Genomic DNA, 19,124 nt, shown 5'->3' with positions numbered 1-19,124 from the left:
CACACACACACACACACACACACATCACTTACAAGGCCGTTTGAGAAAGAAGAGCTTGAGAGGGAGAGGGAGAGAGGGAGAGAGAGGGAGAGAGAGAGAGAGAGGGAGGGAGAGAGAGAGAGAGAGAGGGAGAGAGAGAGAGAGAGAGGGGGAGAGAGAGAGAGAGAGAGAGAGAGAGAGAGAGAGAGAGAGAGAGAGAGAGAGAGAGAGAGAGAGAGAGAGGGAGAGAGAGGGAGAGAGAGAGAGAGAGAGAGAGAGAGAGAGAGAGAGAGGGAGAGAGAGAGAGGGAGAGAGAGAGGGAGAGAGAGAGGGAGAGAGAGAGGGAGAGAGAGAGGGAGATTTTAATCTTCAGTTATCAGCTCAAGTACAGTTTGAGCAAACAACTCACTCAGCCAAGCTAAAGCTCTCCTGGGAAGTAGTAGTAAGTGTGTGTGTGTTTGAGGTCATACTCTTACCTTGACCTTTTCCTGCAGTTTTCCGAGGCGGACAGTGCCCTCGATGATGCGGGTGAGCACACCCTGCTTGTCTTTCTCTAAACATGAGGCCTGAAGATGGAGAGAGGGGAGAGACGGGATTACACAACTACACACACGGAGACAGAGAGACAGAGAGAGAGAGGGGAAGATGAAGAAATAAGGAATGGAAAGAGAGCAAAAGAATCAGATGGAGACAGAAAGATAGAATGGATAAGAAAAAGAAGATAAAGAAGAAAAAGAAGAAGATGTATATGGAGAATAAAAGAGTCAAAAGAAAAAACAGAAAGAAGAAAATGAAGAAAAGAAGAACAGTATGTAAAGAGGAAGTATAGAGTGGGAGAAAGAAAATGACAAAGACGTCAAGAGGGTAAGAGTAAAAGAAATTCATAAATGAAAAGAGAAAGAAGAATAGATTGCAAGCAAGAAAAAGAAAGGGATGCGAACAAAGCAGGGGAAGCACAAGGGAGGAATAGGGCACATGGTTGAAGGGAAGCAGGAAAGGAGAGAGAAAAAAAATAATCTAGTTTTTAATAAACACAAAGAAAGACACACATTAAGGACAGGCTGGCCTGATGCTTTAGACCATGAGGAGTTATTCTTCAATCACACTTAATACAGAGTTAAATACAGTGGGGCAAAAAAGTATTTAGTCAGCCACTGATTGTGCAAGTTCTCCTACTTAGAAAGATGAGAGAGGTCTGTAATTTCCATCATAGGTACACTTCAACTATGAGAGACAAAATGAGAAAAAAATCCAGGAAATCACATTGAAGTTTTTTTAAAGAATTTATTTGTAAATTATGGTGGAAAATAAGTATTTGGTCAATAACAAAAGTTCAACTCAATACTTTGTAATATAACCTTTGTTAGCAATGACAGAGGTCAAATGTTTTCTGTAAGTCTTCACCAGGTTTACACACTGTAGCTGGTATTTTGGCCCATTCCTCCTGCAGATCTCCTCTAGAGCAGTGATGTTTTGGGGCTGTCACTGGGCAACACGGACTTTCAACTCCCTCCACAAATTTTCTATGGGGTTGAGGTCTGGAGACTGGCGGCCACTCCAGGACCTTGAAATGCTTTTTACGGAGCCACTCCTTCATTGCCCGAGCGGTGTGTTTGGGATCATTGTTATGATGGAAGACCCAGCCACGTTCCATCTTCAATGTCCCCTTTGCAGAAAAACAGCTCCAAAGCCTGATGTTTCCACCTCCATGCTTCACAGTAGGTATGGTGCTCTTGGGATGCAACTCAGCATTCTTCTTCCTCCAAAAACGACGAGTTGAGTTTTTACCAAAAAGTTCTATTTTGGTTTCATCTGACCACATGATATTCTCTCAGTCCTCTTCTGGATCGTCCATATGCTCTCTGGCAAACTTCAGACGGGCCTGGTCTTGTACTGGCTTAAGCAGGGGGACACGCCTGGCTCTGCAGGATTTGAGTCCCTCTTGACCTAGTGTGTTACTGAGGGTAGCCTTTGTTACTTTGGTCCCAGCTCTCTGCAGGTCATTCATCAGGTCCCTCCGTGTAGTTCTGGGATTTGTGTTCACCGTTCTCATGATCATTTTGACCCCACGGGATGAGATCTTGCGTGGACCCCAGATCGAGGGAGATTATCAATGGTCTTGTATGTCTTCCATTTTCTTACAATTGTTCCCACAGTTGATTTATTCACACCAACCTGCTTGCCTATTGTAGATTCACTCTTCCCAGCCTGGTGCAGGTCTACAATTTTCTTCCTGGTGTCCTTTGACAGCTCTTCAGTCTTGACCATGGTTGAGTTAGGAGTCTGACTGTTTGAGGCTGTGGACAGGTGTCTTTTATACAGATAACGAGGTCAAACAGGTGCCATTGATACAGGTAACGAGTGGAGGACAGAAGAGCTTCTTAAAGAAGAAGTTACAGGTCTGTGAGAACCAGAGATCTTGTTTGTTTGTGGGTGACCAAATAATTATTTTCCACCATAATTTACAAATAAATTCTTTAAAAATCCTACAATGTGATTTCCTGGATTTTTTTCTCATTTTGTCTCTCATAGTTGAAGTGTACCTATGATGAAAATTACAGACCTCTCTCATCTTTCTAAGTAGGAGAACTTGCACAATCAGTGGCTGACTAAATACTTTTTTGCCCCACTGTAACACCTTTGAATTGGGTGATAACAAGCAAGAACAATCAAGAGAAGATTTGTAGTGTTTTGTAACCTACAGTATTCTGTATTGTGTGGTGAATTCAGAAATGAATTGGGATAAAACAGTGCACTGGCTGTGAGTACTAAAGAGCAAGCAAAATGCCATAAATAAACCTTAATATATTCTCATTAGCTGTTTTTTTAGGACATGCTTCCCAGGGTGAAAGGAATAAGGGGATACATCCCGGGGCATATTCATTACTAGAGAGATAGTGGTCTGCTAAAAGCAAGACAAATAATAAATAAAATGCACAAAAAACAGAGAAAATGTACTGTACTGATAACAAAGGAAAAAACAATAGGTAATCAATCAATCAATCAATCAATCAATCAATCAATCAATCAACAGAAGGTCTAAATTCACTGCAATAGCAGGCCAAAGTCCACAGTGGGATATTGCATAATGGGATATTGCTGTTTTATTACCTAATTTTCACCCAAATTTTGTCATTGCCAGTTCTCTGCACTAGTTAAGCTTCCTCCTATCACACAATGTTACCAAGTCAGTCTGACCTTCCATGAGCCAATTAGCATCCCTGTTCCAAAATCTAGACTGACTGGCTGTTTAAATTTTAAATTATTCTGTAAGCACAAACACACACACACACACACACACACTTTCTAAGCTGCTTCTCCCTCAGGGTCGCGGGGGGGTGCTGGAGCCTATCCCAGCAGTCATCGGGCGGAAGGCAGGGTACACCATGTAATTATTATTGCATGATATTATGCTTTTGATGCTAGTGCGTCCTAATTAGATTGTCCGTAAATTTAGCGCTCATTTCTGGTTTGTAATTTATGTAATGACATCAGAAAAAGTATTCAGGAATCGGTTTTGAAATCAAGGTAACAGTACTTGTATCTACATAAGGAATTTTTGTTTTCCTTGTCAATGCAATGGCATTGGACAGCTCAACACGCCTGGAGGAGAACCTCTTTTCGATTCAGTTACATGAGCTAGCAGATTCCCGCATTCGTTAACAACGCGCTAAGTAATAGGGAAGAGTAATAGGGAAGAGGGAGAGCCATCCTACCCACCCAAAAAGAACAAAGCCAATTATGCTTTCTTGGATGTAAGTGGTTGGTTGCTGTACATAAGTTCAATTACAGGACAGTTATAATGTGTTTACTAAGTTCCAGTTTCCACATTACTAAATCAAAGCAAGCTGGTTTCTAGTATATATTTACTTCTTCCCCTTAACAGGTCTAAATGATAGGGAAACCAACAGAAACTGCACAGAAAGCACAAAGACCAAAAATAACTAACTGATTGATTGATTTAATGCTGTATGGTGTTACTTTCCTTATAGCTCTAGTTTTACAGCACCCTGGTTTTAATTCTGAACATGAAGCTAACACCCACTGCTTCAGGTTCACTGAGACTTGGCAGTTGCCCAAAAGTCCAAGCTGATGCTGCAGTTGTGTTATCCAGGAACCATTGCTTACTATGCGGACTTCAGTGCAAACTTATAGAGCTATGCCTTGGTTATAGACGTGTGTAATCAAAACAATGGCTTGTTAAGGGGTTAAAGAATGAACAGACAATAGCTACAAGTACTCAATTTTATTCAGTTTAACATGTACACACTGCTCTTTGTTATACTGGATATTTTTGCCATGGAAAAACAAAGTGCAAGCTGCCGCAGGCGTTAGTTAGTTGTTACTATGGATTTGTGATAACAAATTAATAATATAAACAATTAGTAAAGACTTTCAGCACAAACCTAAGTGCTTCAAAATGCCAACTATTCTGGGGCATTTCTACTGGTCATTTCATCATGAAATTTTCACATTTCAGCTGCTGAGCTCAAATTACGCAGATAACAAAAAAAATCACAAAAGAATTTAGATATTTTTGGGTCAGCGACGATATGAATTAATAGAGTGTTCATCTCAAAGCACCACTTGAAGCAGCTACTCTGATTTCTCAAGGCTGACAGTAAATAATACAAGTTTAAGCTTGCCTTATTTTGGACACCAGCATGGCTGCCATTGATTGTGCTCGGAGAGAAAAGAGAGAATTTTTCCTACCGTGTTTATTTATTTTCAAAGAAAAAAAATATTTGTGAACACCTGCGAGGACACATTATTCACAGTCTGATGAAGGAAATAAAAAAAGCTGAAAACAAATCTTTTTGTAAAACAAAGTTTTAAACTATTTTCTAATACATGTATATTTTATACCCAATTCTTCTGGCAGTGCAATCTCTGCATTACTAAAGCTCCTCCTTACTTCATTACTGTGTCGCTTTGTGTGTGCTGTGGCTATGTTGTCAACATTTGATACACAGCAAGTTACTAGGAGGTCATGCTCATCACAAATTCATAATCATATAGTAACAAAACAACTATGACATCAAGAATGCAAGGATGCATTCAATGAAATTAAACATGGATTTAACAACATCGGCTTCCCAACGTATGCAGCATGGACCTCAAGTTCAGCTTATCCATCCAGATGAAAAGTGCTTCAAAACATAAAATCAACATAATGACTAATCTTCTGACTTATCATTTTGAAAGAATATCTCATTTCTTCAGCATAATGACTTACTATGCAGGAATAATAACAGACTCTCTTGACAAGTAATAAGTTAGGTATTATTTAAAGCTAATGCATCAACAATTTGAACCTGAAAACAGAAGTATTGAAACCCTTTTGTTACTCCTAATTGGTAAAATTGGTGTGCTTACATATCGAAGATATTTGTGTTCAATTGCATGGACATTCTTGGCATAACCCGTTAAACTGGCCATTGCAAAATCTTGGCAATGCAAACATAAGTCTTTAACGTCAAAAAGGACATCGCAAACTTAAATAGAACCGACTGAGTTGATGATTGATTACGATGATTAAGTAGCTGAGATATGAACATAGTAATTGTTCTGGACAATGAAGATGACAAAGCTTAACAGGACAATGAGGATGCCGAAGCTGGCATAGTGACTAAACTTGACAATGATGATAACAAAGGTGGGCTCTGAATAGGAGATTTTTGCAAATCTTTGTCTGCACTAACGATGAGAGTCAGGAGACCACATGCAGTGATGACTTTCTTTATTCAATAGCACATTCTGACATTTGCAATAGCCAGTCTGTGTGTGAACAGTGCTCTTTCCTGCTCCATCTGTCTCTCTGTCTTCAGAGAACTTCCACAGACATCAAGCTTTGAAACTAATTGAAAAATTCCACATGATAAAAGGTGGGATATAAACACAGTGATTGAATTAGACAATGATGAAGGGAAAGGTGGGATATGAACACAGTCACTGAAATGGACAATAGAATGATTAAGGTGAGATATGGACCTGGTGACTAAATTGGATAATGATGATGGTGGGATGGGGACACAGTGCTTGAAATGGACAATGATGATGATAAAGGTGGGATATGAACAAAATGCTTAAAATGGACAATGATGATGATCAAGTGGGATATGAATACAGTGACTACACTGGACAATAAGGATAATGAAGGTGGGATATGAATATGGCAACTGAAATGGACAATAAGCATGATAAAGTTGAGATATGAATAAAGTGACTAAATTGGACAATGATGATGATAAATGTGGGATATGGACACAATCAGTGAACTGGACAATGACGATGATTAAGGTGGGATATGGACCTGGTGATTGTATTGGATAATGATGATAATGATGGTGGGATATGAACACAGTGCTTAAAACAGACAGTGCTGATGATGAAGGTGGGATATGAATACAATCACTGAACTGGACAATGACGATGATTAAGGTGGGATATGGACCTGGTGATTGTATTGAATAATGATGATAATGGTGGTGGGATATGAACACAGTGTTTAAATCAGACAGTCCTGATGATGAAGGTGGGATATGAATACAATCACTGAACTGGACAATGACAATGATTAAGGTGGGATATGGACCTGGTGATTGTATTGGATAATGATGATAATGATGGTGGGATATGAACACAGTGCTTAACTCGGACAGTGCTGATGATGAAGGTGGGATATGAATACAGAGATTGACCTGGACATTGATGATGTGGGTTATGAACATGTCCACTGTTATAAACTGGACAATGATTACGATAAGGTGGGATATGAACATGGTGACTGAACTGGACAATGATTATGATAAAGCTGAAACATGACTACTATGAGTATTTTCTTTCATTTCCATATTCTGTCTGCTTCTCTCGTCCTTCCTTTAGTGGAGCTAGCCGTCATAACAGTGTGAAAATATGCAACCCTGAGTATAAAAATATGGCTCTAAATGTTCCTTAAGCCTGTTGTACACTGACATGGAACCTGTATAATGGGACAAGTATAACAGACAGTAAGGAACAAATGTCCTGCTTACATACAGGGCTACTTTTGGTGAAATGAGCTCCATGCACATCACCTGAGAAAAATCTCATGAAAAAGTGACAGTTTTTGGAACATCTAGTCTCAAAAACTCTCTGACGGGAGCTCTGCAGTGATGTCTACAGTAAAAAATTCATCATGGAATTGAGCACAGCCAGTGAAACAGAAAAGAAAATGAGTGGCTTGTATCTACAAAATCTCTTGGGTTGCAGGTGTTGCTGAGGAACATCTGCCTGACACATGCTACCCTTATCATCTGGATGGTGTTGTTTTCGATTCACTTATGTAGAAGACTGCACTCACAGCTCAATGTCAAAACTATTAACACACATAATTATACTGGCTTGAAGGTAAGCAAAACTTAAACTCGTAAAAGTATGTTTTCTCAATGATGATAAAATTTTATAAAATTACAGTCATTCAATTAAAAAAAGAAATACTATATTTTACTGTAATTTAACAGTTCAAGTTATTCTGACATGCAGTATTTTACAATAATAATAACAGCAATACTCATTAAAATAAACACAATGTCTGTAAAATAAAGGTAATTTTTTGTGAATTTACATTTTATTTCTATTCAGAATAGCAGTGTATGTAGCCTTTCTTACATTAGCTGCTGACAGACAGCTTGATAAATCAGTTAGATAAAACAGGACTGTAGAGTGCTCACATCTGTGATTAAAAGGCAGATGTGTGCAAAGATAATGATTAATACACATGCTCACATGGCATTCTTTGTATTGTTTCAATAGAGTTTGCTAAAAATGATGTCTTCAACATCTAACTTTGCTTTGATTAGCTCCAACGTCATACTTCCTACCCATACTTCAGATAAAAATTTCATACACTCTTAAAAATAAGGGTTGGTATATCATATATGGTATATGGGATGTAATTCTGGTATTTTTGAAGGAACCTTGATCTTAAGGCACTGACGTTTTATTGGGTATGAAGAAATCAAGATTGATTATATGTTGTTATTTGTGTTGTTTACATGGTTTCTTGCCATTTCAAGTGGTGTGTCCTATGGATGGCATTGACACTGTCCTACCTTACCCCTTCCAAGAAGCTGTCATACAATTTTGTGGCACAAGGGTTTTCATGGAGGGATATACACTATATTGCCAAAAACATATTATTAAGTATATTACACTATATTGCAGTCTCCGCTATAATTCATCCCAATGGTATTCTTTTGAGTTGAGGTCAGGACTGTGTGCAGGCCAATCAAGTTCTTCCACACCAAACTCACTCATCCATGTCTGTATGGATTTTGCTTTGTGCACTGGTGTGCAGTCACGTTGGAATAGGACCCAAACTGTTCCCATAAAGTTGGGAGTATGAAATTGTCCAACATCTCTGAAGCATTAAGAGTTCCTTTCACTGGAACTAAGGGGCCGAGCCAAACTCCTGAAAAACAACCCCACGTCATAACCCCCCCTCCACCAAACATTACCCTTGGCACAATGCAGTCAGAAAAGTACCGTTCTCTAGCCAAACCCAGACTAATCCATCAGATTGCCAGACAGAGAAGCATGATTCGTCACTCCAGAGAACACGTCCCCACTGCTCCAGAGGCCAGTAGTGGTGCTTTACACCACTGCATTTAACACCTTGCATTGCGCTTGGTGATATAAGGCTTGGAGCTGCTTGGCTATGGAAACCCATTCCATGAAGCTCTCTACACTGTTCTTCAGCTAATCTGAAGGCCCCATGAAGTTCGGAGCGATTGACTCTGCAGAAAATTGGCGACCTCTGTGCACTATGCGCCTCAGCATCTGCTGGTCATTTTTCGCAGCCTACCACTTCGTGGCTGAGTTGCTGTTGTTCCCAATCACTTCCACTTTGTTATAATACCACTGACAGTTGACTGTGGAATATTTAGTAGTGAGGAAATTTCATGACTGGACTTGGTTGCACACGTGGCATCCTATCACTGGAATTCCACACTGGAATTCACTGAGCTCCTGAGAGCGATCCATTCTTTCACAAATGTTTGTAGAAGCAGTCGTCATGCCTATGTGCTTGGTTTTACACACCTGTGCCCGTGGAAGTGATTGGAGCACCTGAATTCAATGATTTGGATGGGTGAGTGAATACTTTTGGCAATATAGTGTAGTTTTGCGCAAGTGTAGCACCACATTGTCTGTTGTAAAGCAAACTATCTCTATTAAACTAAATTCTTAAAATCAATCAAATTTCATTGAACATGTAGCATTAAGGTGCCAAATAGAACTTCTTCAGAACTTCAGAACTCTTCAGAGTAATGTCATTGTAGAACCACTTAATTCTATTTAAATAACCTTTCAATCGCTGCTTCTTTAAAGAACCATTTTCGTAAAATAAGAAGTGTGAGTGTGAAAACCCTTTTCAAAGTTCTAGCTCTGTTCAATATAAAGATTCCATATGAAGTGTTTTTCATTAAACAAGCCAAAAGCCATTTAGGAACCTTTTCAGGAATCTATTTTTAAAAGTGTAGTAGAACCAGCTGTAGAACATAGAATAAACTGTGCACAATGTTCAATGCAAACATAGCACGTGGGTCAATGTGAAGCTATTAGTTACATCAGTCACAAGCCTTAATTGACATGCAGACCAGCTAATGTATTTATTGATTTTGCCATGACTGACATAAAGGCTGGCTGTAAGTAGACTTCTGAAGTGCCACTCAGAAATCTAATGTAATCTATTTAACAGTGCTTGATTGGTCACTTTCAATTAGTGGAAATGTCTTGTCTTTCAGGTCTTTGTGCAAATCTTAATATGAAATGTTTTCTCATTTTTGTTCATTCCTCAATTTGGTATTCTTCTTGCATGCAACATCACACCATTCACTTGGAGATTATTTTTAATTTCAGTTTTGTGGAGAATGATGTATCCACAATGGAGTCTGTTGATGTTAGGGTGTAGTTATTCGAATATACAAATGCCTGAACTCATCTTTTGATCATCTTGTGTATTGACTATGCATTATTTTTGCCATTTTTATGTATTTATTTATACATATATGATGTAGGGCCACAAAAAGTGACTGAGCATCAGAAGCCAATACTGCATCTAACTACTGCAACAACTAAGCAGAGCTAAATTCAAACGCTCACAGATTTGTGCAGAGTAAGTAGGACTTCACATCTTGGAGATCAAGCCAGAATGTAACACATTTTGTCTTTTGATAAATAATTTTAATTCCAAGATTAAGATCTTTGGAAAACCTTTATGAAAATTCTACTCTCATTAAAGAAATGTGAATCTGCTCCCTGCTGAGATGGAAATACATTGATACTCTGACTCATGCTTTCATAACATCACATCTAGTTTACTTTTCACTGGCCTTCCAGCACAAATCTTCAAGATGTTCAAAATTTTACTGCTTGTACTCTGCACACTTAAAATACATGGTTCTTCAATGGTTCTTTAATAAAGAAAATGGTTGTATATAGAACCATTAACACTCAAAGAATCCTTTGTTTGATTAAAGGGTTCAGATTGATGGAGAATGTGCTGAAGTTGGTTCTATATAAAAATTTTTTGAAAAGGGTTCTATATAGTACCAAAAAGCATCCTGCTACTGGTACAACGTCAGGCTCATTACAACAGAGGAGCCCTATTTAGTGCTATATAGAACGCATAGTTTAGCAGAGGAGGTCAGGTAATATAAACCATGCACCACTGGACAAGGGAGGAAACTTTACAGAGGTGCAATTTTTTTATCAACAGATTTTGCAATTACATTACTGTGATATCAATTTGAACAGGACTCCTCTTAATGAAGAAGCTCACAGTTGAGAAAGTAATTCACTCTGGAATTAATACTTAACAGACTTGTGAAAACCCCAGACAGGGCAGACTCATACTGGAATAAGATCACAGATCTTGTTGGTAATTACTCAGATTACAGCACCTCCCCATGTAAAACTAATCCAGCTCAAATATGGTTTTAAACACACAGATATAAAAACACAATAAAAAAAATACTTTCATGGTTTCATGGTAATCTTAAGAAACATCCATCTGATTGTTGTGAAAATTTAAAGACGATGTCACTATGGGGATATGAGAACATGACCAAAAGTATGTTCTAGATGAGCCTGCTTAACTACAAGTTTTTTACTTTTTACCCGTCACTAGGTAAAACTTTACCCCTAGCTAAATCTGCCAAATGATCAGGAATCACTGACAACAATACAAATTAAATCCCTGTCACGCAACCCTCCTGCAGGGACTCCAATTCCCAGAACCCCTCAGATGAACACCACTGTGACTCCACAAGATCAACCTTGCCTGACTATTGATTCTCACCTGTTCTATGTACCATGTGATATGATTAGGTAGCTTTATAAGCCCACACTTTAGTTTAGGCACATTGTGAGGTTTTGCTACTGTCACAGAGTTACTGAGCATTTCATTTTGCATTCTGCGGTTTGTTTTCCTGTTTTTTGGCCTGTTTATTTTGACTCTGCCTTTCTGCCTGATCTCTTGGACTTTGCCATGAACTATTATTCAGATTTTTGACTGTTTTGGATTTGACTTTGGCCTGTTTTGTGATGACTTCGGAACTCCCCCAAACTAGCAAAGCCTCTTCAGGATTTACAATCCGCGTGCGTCTGACTCATTCTGTCCCATTACACCCTCCACGTTTTAATTTTTAAACACTAACCATACAGGTTTTGCTCTCCTGATGATACTTGAATATTATTGATCCAAAAATTTGTTTTTTAGAATAGGAAAAATTGCTTAAAATGCCCATTCCTACTTTAGACAACCCTCCATTGCTGTCAGGTCTACGCAATTTTAGAATATTTCTTATGTTTACTGTGTAGCTTTGTGAGGCTGCATCAGAGTAGAGGGAACGTAGAATGAGCTGACATCAAAACTGAGATTAAGCTTCAATTTCCCATTTTTTTCTTTTCTTATCTTTCATACCTCCTATCTCTCTCACTCAGTAAGAGGTGGCCTCCCACTGTTTATATAACGGTTGCCATTAGCAGAAGGTAGAAACGGTTCGGGGAACTGACAGAGACGTGTAATTTACTGAGGAGCCCCATGAGTTTTACTTCCAGGAAGTCAAAGTACTTGAGTACAATCAGGGGGAGTCATACAGAGCAGGCTGTTTTCACACATGAGAGGCTCACTAAAGCCTAAAACATCATTGTCCATCATTTCAGGAAAATAAAAATAAGCTGGTCTAGTTAGGTTCCATACTGCATCATTACAAGTGTGATGTATTCAGAGGCATGATCAGCAGCACCATCTGTGAAAACCCTGCATGAGCTTAAATAACACAGCTTCACAATAAATCAGTAGAAAAGCCCAAATGAAGCAGACTCTGCCTAGAAAATTATGTAAAAAAGATGACAGATAAAGTATAATGTAAATGGCGTAAATACTTTCCTATTAAAACAATTTAAGGGACCTGTTCACAACGTTGGTCAAAGGGAATGGAACAAATGCTAAAAGTACTAGGAAAAGGGAATAATGAGAACTGTGCTATGGCACACTCACTGCAGTAAGTCACATGTGGTTTGCTGGTTTAGAAATGATAAATTAATCTTTAGCTAGGCTGCAAGCTTTTTGTAAAGACAAAACCATCAGGCATTTACTTTTAAAATATTCTTCATGCATGGAAAATGTGTGTGTCACAACATACATTTGTTTTGTAGATTTTCATATTTGTCTTTTTTATTACAATTAATGTGGTCAACACATTTTATCAATGCTAGACTCTTTTATTCAGACCCAGTTGTGTTTGTGTGCTCGTGTGTGTGTGTGTGTGTGTGTGTGTGTGTGTGTGTGTGTGTGTGTGTGTGTGTGTGTGTGTAATACCATGTGCATGAGCTGATCCCGCTCATATGTGGTTTTCTCTGCAAGTGTGACGACACTGGTGAGGTACTGATGAGCCACCAGCTCCTTTTCTAAAGAGTCTTCAACCTGCTGCTTCAGTAGATCTATACGCCTCTGAGCCTTTCTACAGAGAGTCAGACATAAAGAGAGCGAGAGAGCAAGACAGCGAGAGAACGAGAGAGTGAGAGAGAGCAAAAGACAGCAAAAGACAGAGGAACTGAACATTAATAGAGTGGTTCCTGACCTGCACATTTTTGTTTGTCTGACGCACCTCTTTTAACTGATTCAGCTGATTCCTGATCTATTTATAGTTATTTATTGTCAGGTTATTTACCACAAGATTTAATCAATATCAACTGCTTTTCAAATATGAGGCACTCTGGTTATTAATTTTATTGTAATATCTTTTTTAGTGTTATACAGCTTTCCCAAGAATTAGAAAATCATCTAAAGCTTGGTTAATCATTCTAGATACATCTAAAATTCTTCCTTTTTTACAGCTTCACTTAAATTAACCTGTAAAGCTGCAAATGTAAAGCAGTCATATGCAAAAGTCTGGGTGTCCCAGGTTAAATGATATTGATTTTCTAAGTAAAAAGAAGCTCAGAGAACACACTCCTGCACATTCTCCAATATGTTAAGCCCAGCAAATAAATAGAAACTGGGCACTAAAATTTGCAGAAAAAAAGCCAAAAGTTTATTTAATGAAGAGATTGTGTTAACTTATTTTCACTTTAAAATCAACAAAACATGTCATTTGTTTTTTAAATTATTGCATAGCACTTTGAGTACATTATATCTCTGTTGTCGGAAGAAAACCTTGTATCTCCAGAATGGTAATTTTACAGGAGAAGGAAAAACATATTTTACTTTTAATGCATGGAACCAGACATTTCCTAAGTCATGCTGGGCTGTTTCTTCTGGTCCATTCTTCATGAAATTTACAAACAGGGCCTCATGCATTAGCAAATTATGTAAAAAACTGAAAAACAAAGAAAATGGAGATACGAGGTTTTCTTCCGACATAAACATATTTGTTTTACATCAAAACTTTTCTACAGTGACTCCAGACTTTGGACTGGTGTTTGTGTAGTTGAGAAGTGTACCTATTAGCTTGGTGTGCTAGCTGTAGCTCGTTCTCCAGGTGTTTGACGTCTGTACTGAGGTTAGTTTTCTCGACCAGTAGCGTCCTCTTCTCAGCCTGCAGGGCATTCACACAAGCCTGCAGCTCCTTTATTTCGGCGCTTTTAATCCTCTCTTCTTCCTCCATCTGTCTACAAGATGCATGAACACACGCTCATAAGCATTCAAATGCACAAACAGATGTTACACATATATGCACACAATAAAAACAAAATTCATTTCAGATTTTGGCAGAAGCTTAACCAAAACAATGAGTGAAATTTTATTATGGTGTAATTTAATGATTGTTGTCATTAAATTGTCACATATAGGGCCCAACAGATATGCAAATGTTGTGGCTGTTTCCAATTCTGATTTTAAGGAGTTAAAAATTCCAATAACCAATAGTATCCAATAACCAATACTATATTTTTGTTATCAATTTTAATTTTACACTGAAGTAGTTCTACATAAATATGACTAATATGATTGTTTCAGCAGATATGATAATCACTTGTGAAATTTGACACATGACTTATATGTCAATCATATCACAATGCTCAATCTAATAAACAGAAGTAACTGATTGTTTTAAATGAACTGTTCAGCAACAAATTAATTGCACACACGCATCTTCCACTTACCCCACATTTAGTTGTTCAACCAAGAAAACCAAGTTTGGTGTCCAAATGTTCCTTCTTTAGTTTAGCTCTAGAGCTATGAGGTTTTTATTGTTAACAAACCCTAGAAGTCAGTAGGCACCCAAATCTATTATGCAAATACATCCCCAAAACTTCTCTCGACCCACTGAAACTGCAGCTGATCACTGCTGAACACTACCTTTGACTGCCTGTGTAAAATGATCAAATAGTAAGTCACGCTGAATAAGAATGTCTGTCAAATGCTCTAACTGTAAACTGTAAACTTGATATAGCATCATAAACAAATGTTTTAGCACAAATTCTCTGTGGTTTTCGTTCCTGTGAATTCATTCACATTTTTCATCATCTTCACAGGAACAGGAATTTTGCGTTATGTCACTCTCATGCTAATGGTGAAGCCTGAATATATTTTTTATGCTTTTATTATTTTAACTGTGATGGTGTTCTGTGTTCAATTTTAAGCGGAAAAATCCAAAGTGGAAGTGATTGGGATCGACAGCAACTCAGCCATGAAGTGGTAGGCCACGGGCAGCGGAAGCTGAGGCACACAGTGTGCAGAGGTCTCCAACTTTCTGCAGAGTCAATCCCTACAGACTTCCAAACTTCATGTGGCCTTCAGACTAGCTCAAGAACAGAGTAGAGAGTTTCATGGAACGGGTTTCCAAGGCCAAGCAGCTGCATCCAAGCCTTACATCACCAAGTGCAATGCAAAGCCTGGAATGCAGTGGTGTAAAGCGGCACCACTGGACTATAGAGCAGCAGAAACGTGTTCTCTGGAGTGACGAATCACGCTTCTCCGTCTGGTAATCCAATGGACGGGTCTGGGTTTGGCGGTTGCCAGGAGAACGGTACTTGTCTGAGTGAATTGTGCCAAGTGTAAAGTTTGGTGGTGGGGGTTGTTTTTTTCAGGAGTTGGGCTCGGCTCCTTAGTTCCAGTGAAAGGAACTCTTAATGCTTCAACAGACCAAGAGATTTTTGACAATTTCATGCTCCCAACTTTGAGGGAACAGTTTGGGGATGGCCCCTTCCTGTTCCAACATGACTGCACACCATTGCACAAAGCAAGGTCCATAAAGACATGGATGAGCGAGTTTGGTGTGGAAGAACTTGACTGGCCTGCACGGAGTCCTGACCTCAACCCAATAGAACATCTTTGGGATGAATTAGAGCAGAGACTGTGAGCCAGGCCTTCTTGTCCAACATCAGTGTCTGACCTCACAAATGCACTTCTGGAAGAATGGTCAGAAATTCCAATGAACACACTCCTAAACCTTGTGGAAAGCGTTCCCAGAAGAGTTGAAACTGTTATAGCTGCAAAGGGTGGGCCAACATCATATTACACCCTACTGATTAAGAATGAGATGTCACTCAAGCTCTTGTGTGATGAGCGAATACTTTTGGCAATATAGTGTACATCTTCAATACAAATATCATAGTCTAGCAAGAAGGTCTACGTTTGTGTGAGTGTGTGCGTGTGCTGAAATTGAGCTTGGTGTTTCTGAATATGAGGACAAAGTCTCCCCTTGTCTCCTATGTTATTCTCTCCATCTCCCTCTTCCCTGCCTATATTTATCTCTCCACCGCCCTTCTTCTTCTGTCTTTGTCTGAGGCTCTCCTTTCTCTCTCTCTAATCTGTCCTCCCTCTATCTGTCATCTATCTCCCTCTCCTGCTGTATGCTGAAATTTTAATGAGTTTCCCCAAAAAATCCTCTAATGGCTTTTCATATGCAGTCTGATTAAAGAATACCACAGTGTAGTTACAGAATATTTCCCTTCAGATGAACTCTTCAGCACTCACACAACACCTCTCTCACACACACACACACACACACACTCAAACACACACAGAACTGCTCAAAGAACAGGCTTACTTTACTGTCCAAAAGTCTGAAATCACTTATATCAATAATTGCTGTTATTTCATTTAATAATAACGCACACTGTTTAGATTTACATACCATAAGATAGACACAAGTAAGAGCTATAAGATAGGGCTGATTTACTAACAGAGGTACTCATTATTAATATTACATCAACACTTTGTGTTGGTGGGGGTGGTCAACTCAGTGGGTTATCTACTAATTTTCATGCAAATGAACTCAGCTGCACCTTTATAGTTAACATGACCAGTGAAAATGCACATTTAAAAGTATGTACAATAAAAGTATGTTTTGAATGGAAACCCATTTTGGTTAGAGAAAAAAAAATCTTTTATCATTTGCTTTCAGGTTCAAACTATGACTCACTAAACCAAATTAATGATTTATTTCTTTGAAATTTTGACTAAGTAAGACAAAATAATGACTTTTAAAAGAATGAGCCATTACTGATTATACTGATTATTAAATTACTGATAATTTCTACATAATAGGTAATTAAATTAATTATAATTGGTTGTTGTCACATTTATGTAAATATGGACCAGAGTTTTGCATGCTGTGACTGTAACTTTTTGATTTCAGATGGTTTCACAATGCAATGATTGAAGGGCACTAAGTAATACATAAGGGAGTTCTTTGTGTTCTTTTAGTGCAAGGTAGATGTAAAAGTAGCCTTATTTCTCTGGCTTTGAGCACAAATGCCATGGTAGCAGCAAAAAGAGCACAAGCTTAGCATTGGCGTTCAATAATAGAGTCTGCGTTTATAATCAGCTTTGAGAGGGAAACTCCCATAAATGCATATTGTCATTGTCCAAATAAAAACATGTCTCTGCAAAAGGGTAACATAACAGAAGAGGGCAAAACCATTCTTAACCTTTCATGTAAGTTAATGTAAAGAGGTTTTATTCTAAGTCATTCTGAAGCATTTCTGTTGGAACATTCATCATGAATTTTTCACACAATGTTAAGAACAACTGCTGTGTTCAAATGATGGAGAAAATTAAAAATCAACAAAAATGGAGAAACCTTTTCTTGTACAGTGACAATATGCAGCGAGGCCTATAAGTGACAGTCACTTTTACCATATTATGGGCAATAAGGCACAACTGTGCCCATTTAGAGAACGATAACGGTCAGTTTTAAAGGATACAATTAAGTCTGTAATGACACAAAAACTTTAGTAAAACCGCCCCAGTCGTTCCAAACTTTTGAACTATGCCAACTTTTGACTAGCTAATCAATGGCAAGAAACATTCCCTCCTATGGATTAAAGCAGAAAAAAAGAACTGCAAATTACAAAAATCCACATTTACCTATAATATTTACCTACAAAACATATACATATATTTTTTTAAGTCAACCTGAAAGCATAACAGATCTTTTTTTTTTACCTTAGCTCATGGTTGGCTGTTGTCCTTGGGACATATTAAGCACAATTCACATCATATCATACAACGTAGCATGTTTTCCTGTAATCTTCATTAAAACTGTGACTTCTCCAGCCTCTCATAACCTTTATTAAGTTATTTATTAAGTTATCTTCTTTATGAAGATTATATATTCATGCACCAGCAAGCAAGGAAAATAATCACCATTCTCCCTTCATCCACATCTACCTATCATCACGAGACTCTCCCTGATATAAAATATGTCACAGTATGGAAGAAAATGCATTATGATTTATGATTCATGTTTCTCTCAAGGGCCATCGACAACTCTTCCTGAGAAGAACTCAATGAATGAGTAAAGGAACAAGTTCTGGTGGGTAAAGTAGTCTGCCTATAGCTATCTGATGTGTGATCTCCTGTCTTTAGCTGATCTATAAACTCCTTTAATTAGGTGTGAATAATCTGTGAGCAATCAAATCCACAACACTGTAAATAATTTAATATTCTAAATTTGAGTACATTTCATCATCAAACACATCTTATTTAAATAGGCTTTAGCTGCATTCATGGTATATTCTGCCAAAAGGCCAATCAAACTGTTTATGCTACTTTGACTCAGATGCATGTTAGTACTGTATATCTAAAACATACAGTTAAACGAGTTTTATTCAGTTAAAAATGTGACTTCAATAAGCTCATAAAAGCAACAGAGGAAAATATGGATAACCCATTTACACTCAGTTTTAAACACATTTTGATGAATGTTGGGCTGTCCAGATCTGTTCATCTTTCCTTCAGAACACAGAGAATGAGGCTTGGTCTCAATGATTTACTTACTTTTTTCACTTTATTTAACATTGGAAGAGTTTTATATTGATTATTACAGATGAAGAATATATAACAATTGGAATATTGTGATCAGTCCAGCCTATATTGGGTGTTGATTATCGTCTTTTTGACTTTTTGACTTTTTTTAGTATCATAAGTACGGTTGGTATTGGTATCAAAGGGGTTAAGGTTCAGATCTCAGCTGCACCACACACTGCCAGGTCCATAGCGAAACTGAATTCAAAAGAGATGCTTATAAAACTGCGGCAGTATGAACATGAATATTTTTGTGTTCAATCTAGTAAGCGCTGGATGTTTTGACATGTTTTATTATTTTTGTCACAGTATTGTTTTGGTATTGAGCATTGTTATACTACAATTG

At 38.0% G+C, this 19,124-nt stretch overlaps 1 protein-coding gene across 4 annotated transcripts in view; it reads right to left on the bottom strand.

The window, feature by feature from the left end:
• The window catches only part of cep89 (centrosomal protein 89), a 187,553-nt gene that overhangs the window by 103,922 nt on the left and 64,507 nt on the right, over positions 1–19,124 (bottom strand). For all 4 annotated transcript variants that reach the window (XM_017706197.1, XM_037534255.1, XM_017706198.2 and 1 more), the window contains 3 exons: positions 13,969–14,136; positions 12,845–12,986; positions 456–545 (listed from right to left, as the gene is read on the bottom strand). In XM_017706197.1, the coding sequence (XP_017561686.1) occupies positions 456–545; positions 12,845–12,986; positions 13,969–14,136 (400 nt within the window). The remainder of the gene's footprint in view (positions 1–455; positions 546–12,844; positions 12,987–13,968; positions 14,137–19,124) is intronic.

This window comes from Pygocentrus nattereri, chromosome 25, assembly GCF_015220715.1.
Source record: "Pygocentrus nattereri isolate fPygNat1 chromosome 25, fPygNat1.pri, whole genome shotgun sequence".
NCBI lineage: Eukaryota > Metazoa > Chordata > Actinopteri > Characiformes > Serrasalmidae > Pygocentrus > Pygocentrus nattereri.
The sequence above is the reverse complement of the archived record's forward strand: the minus strand, read 5'-3'. Positions and strand labels throughout refer to the sequence as shown.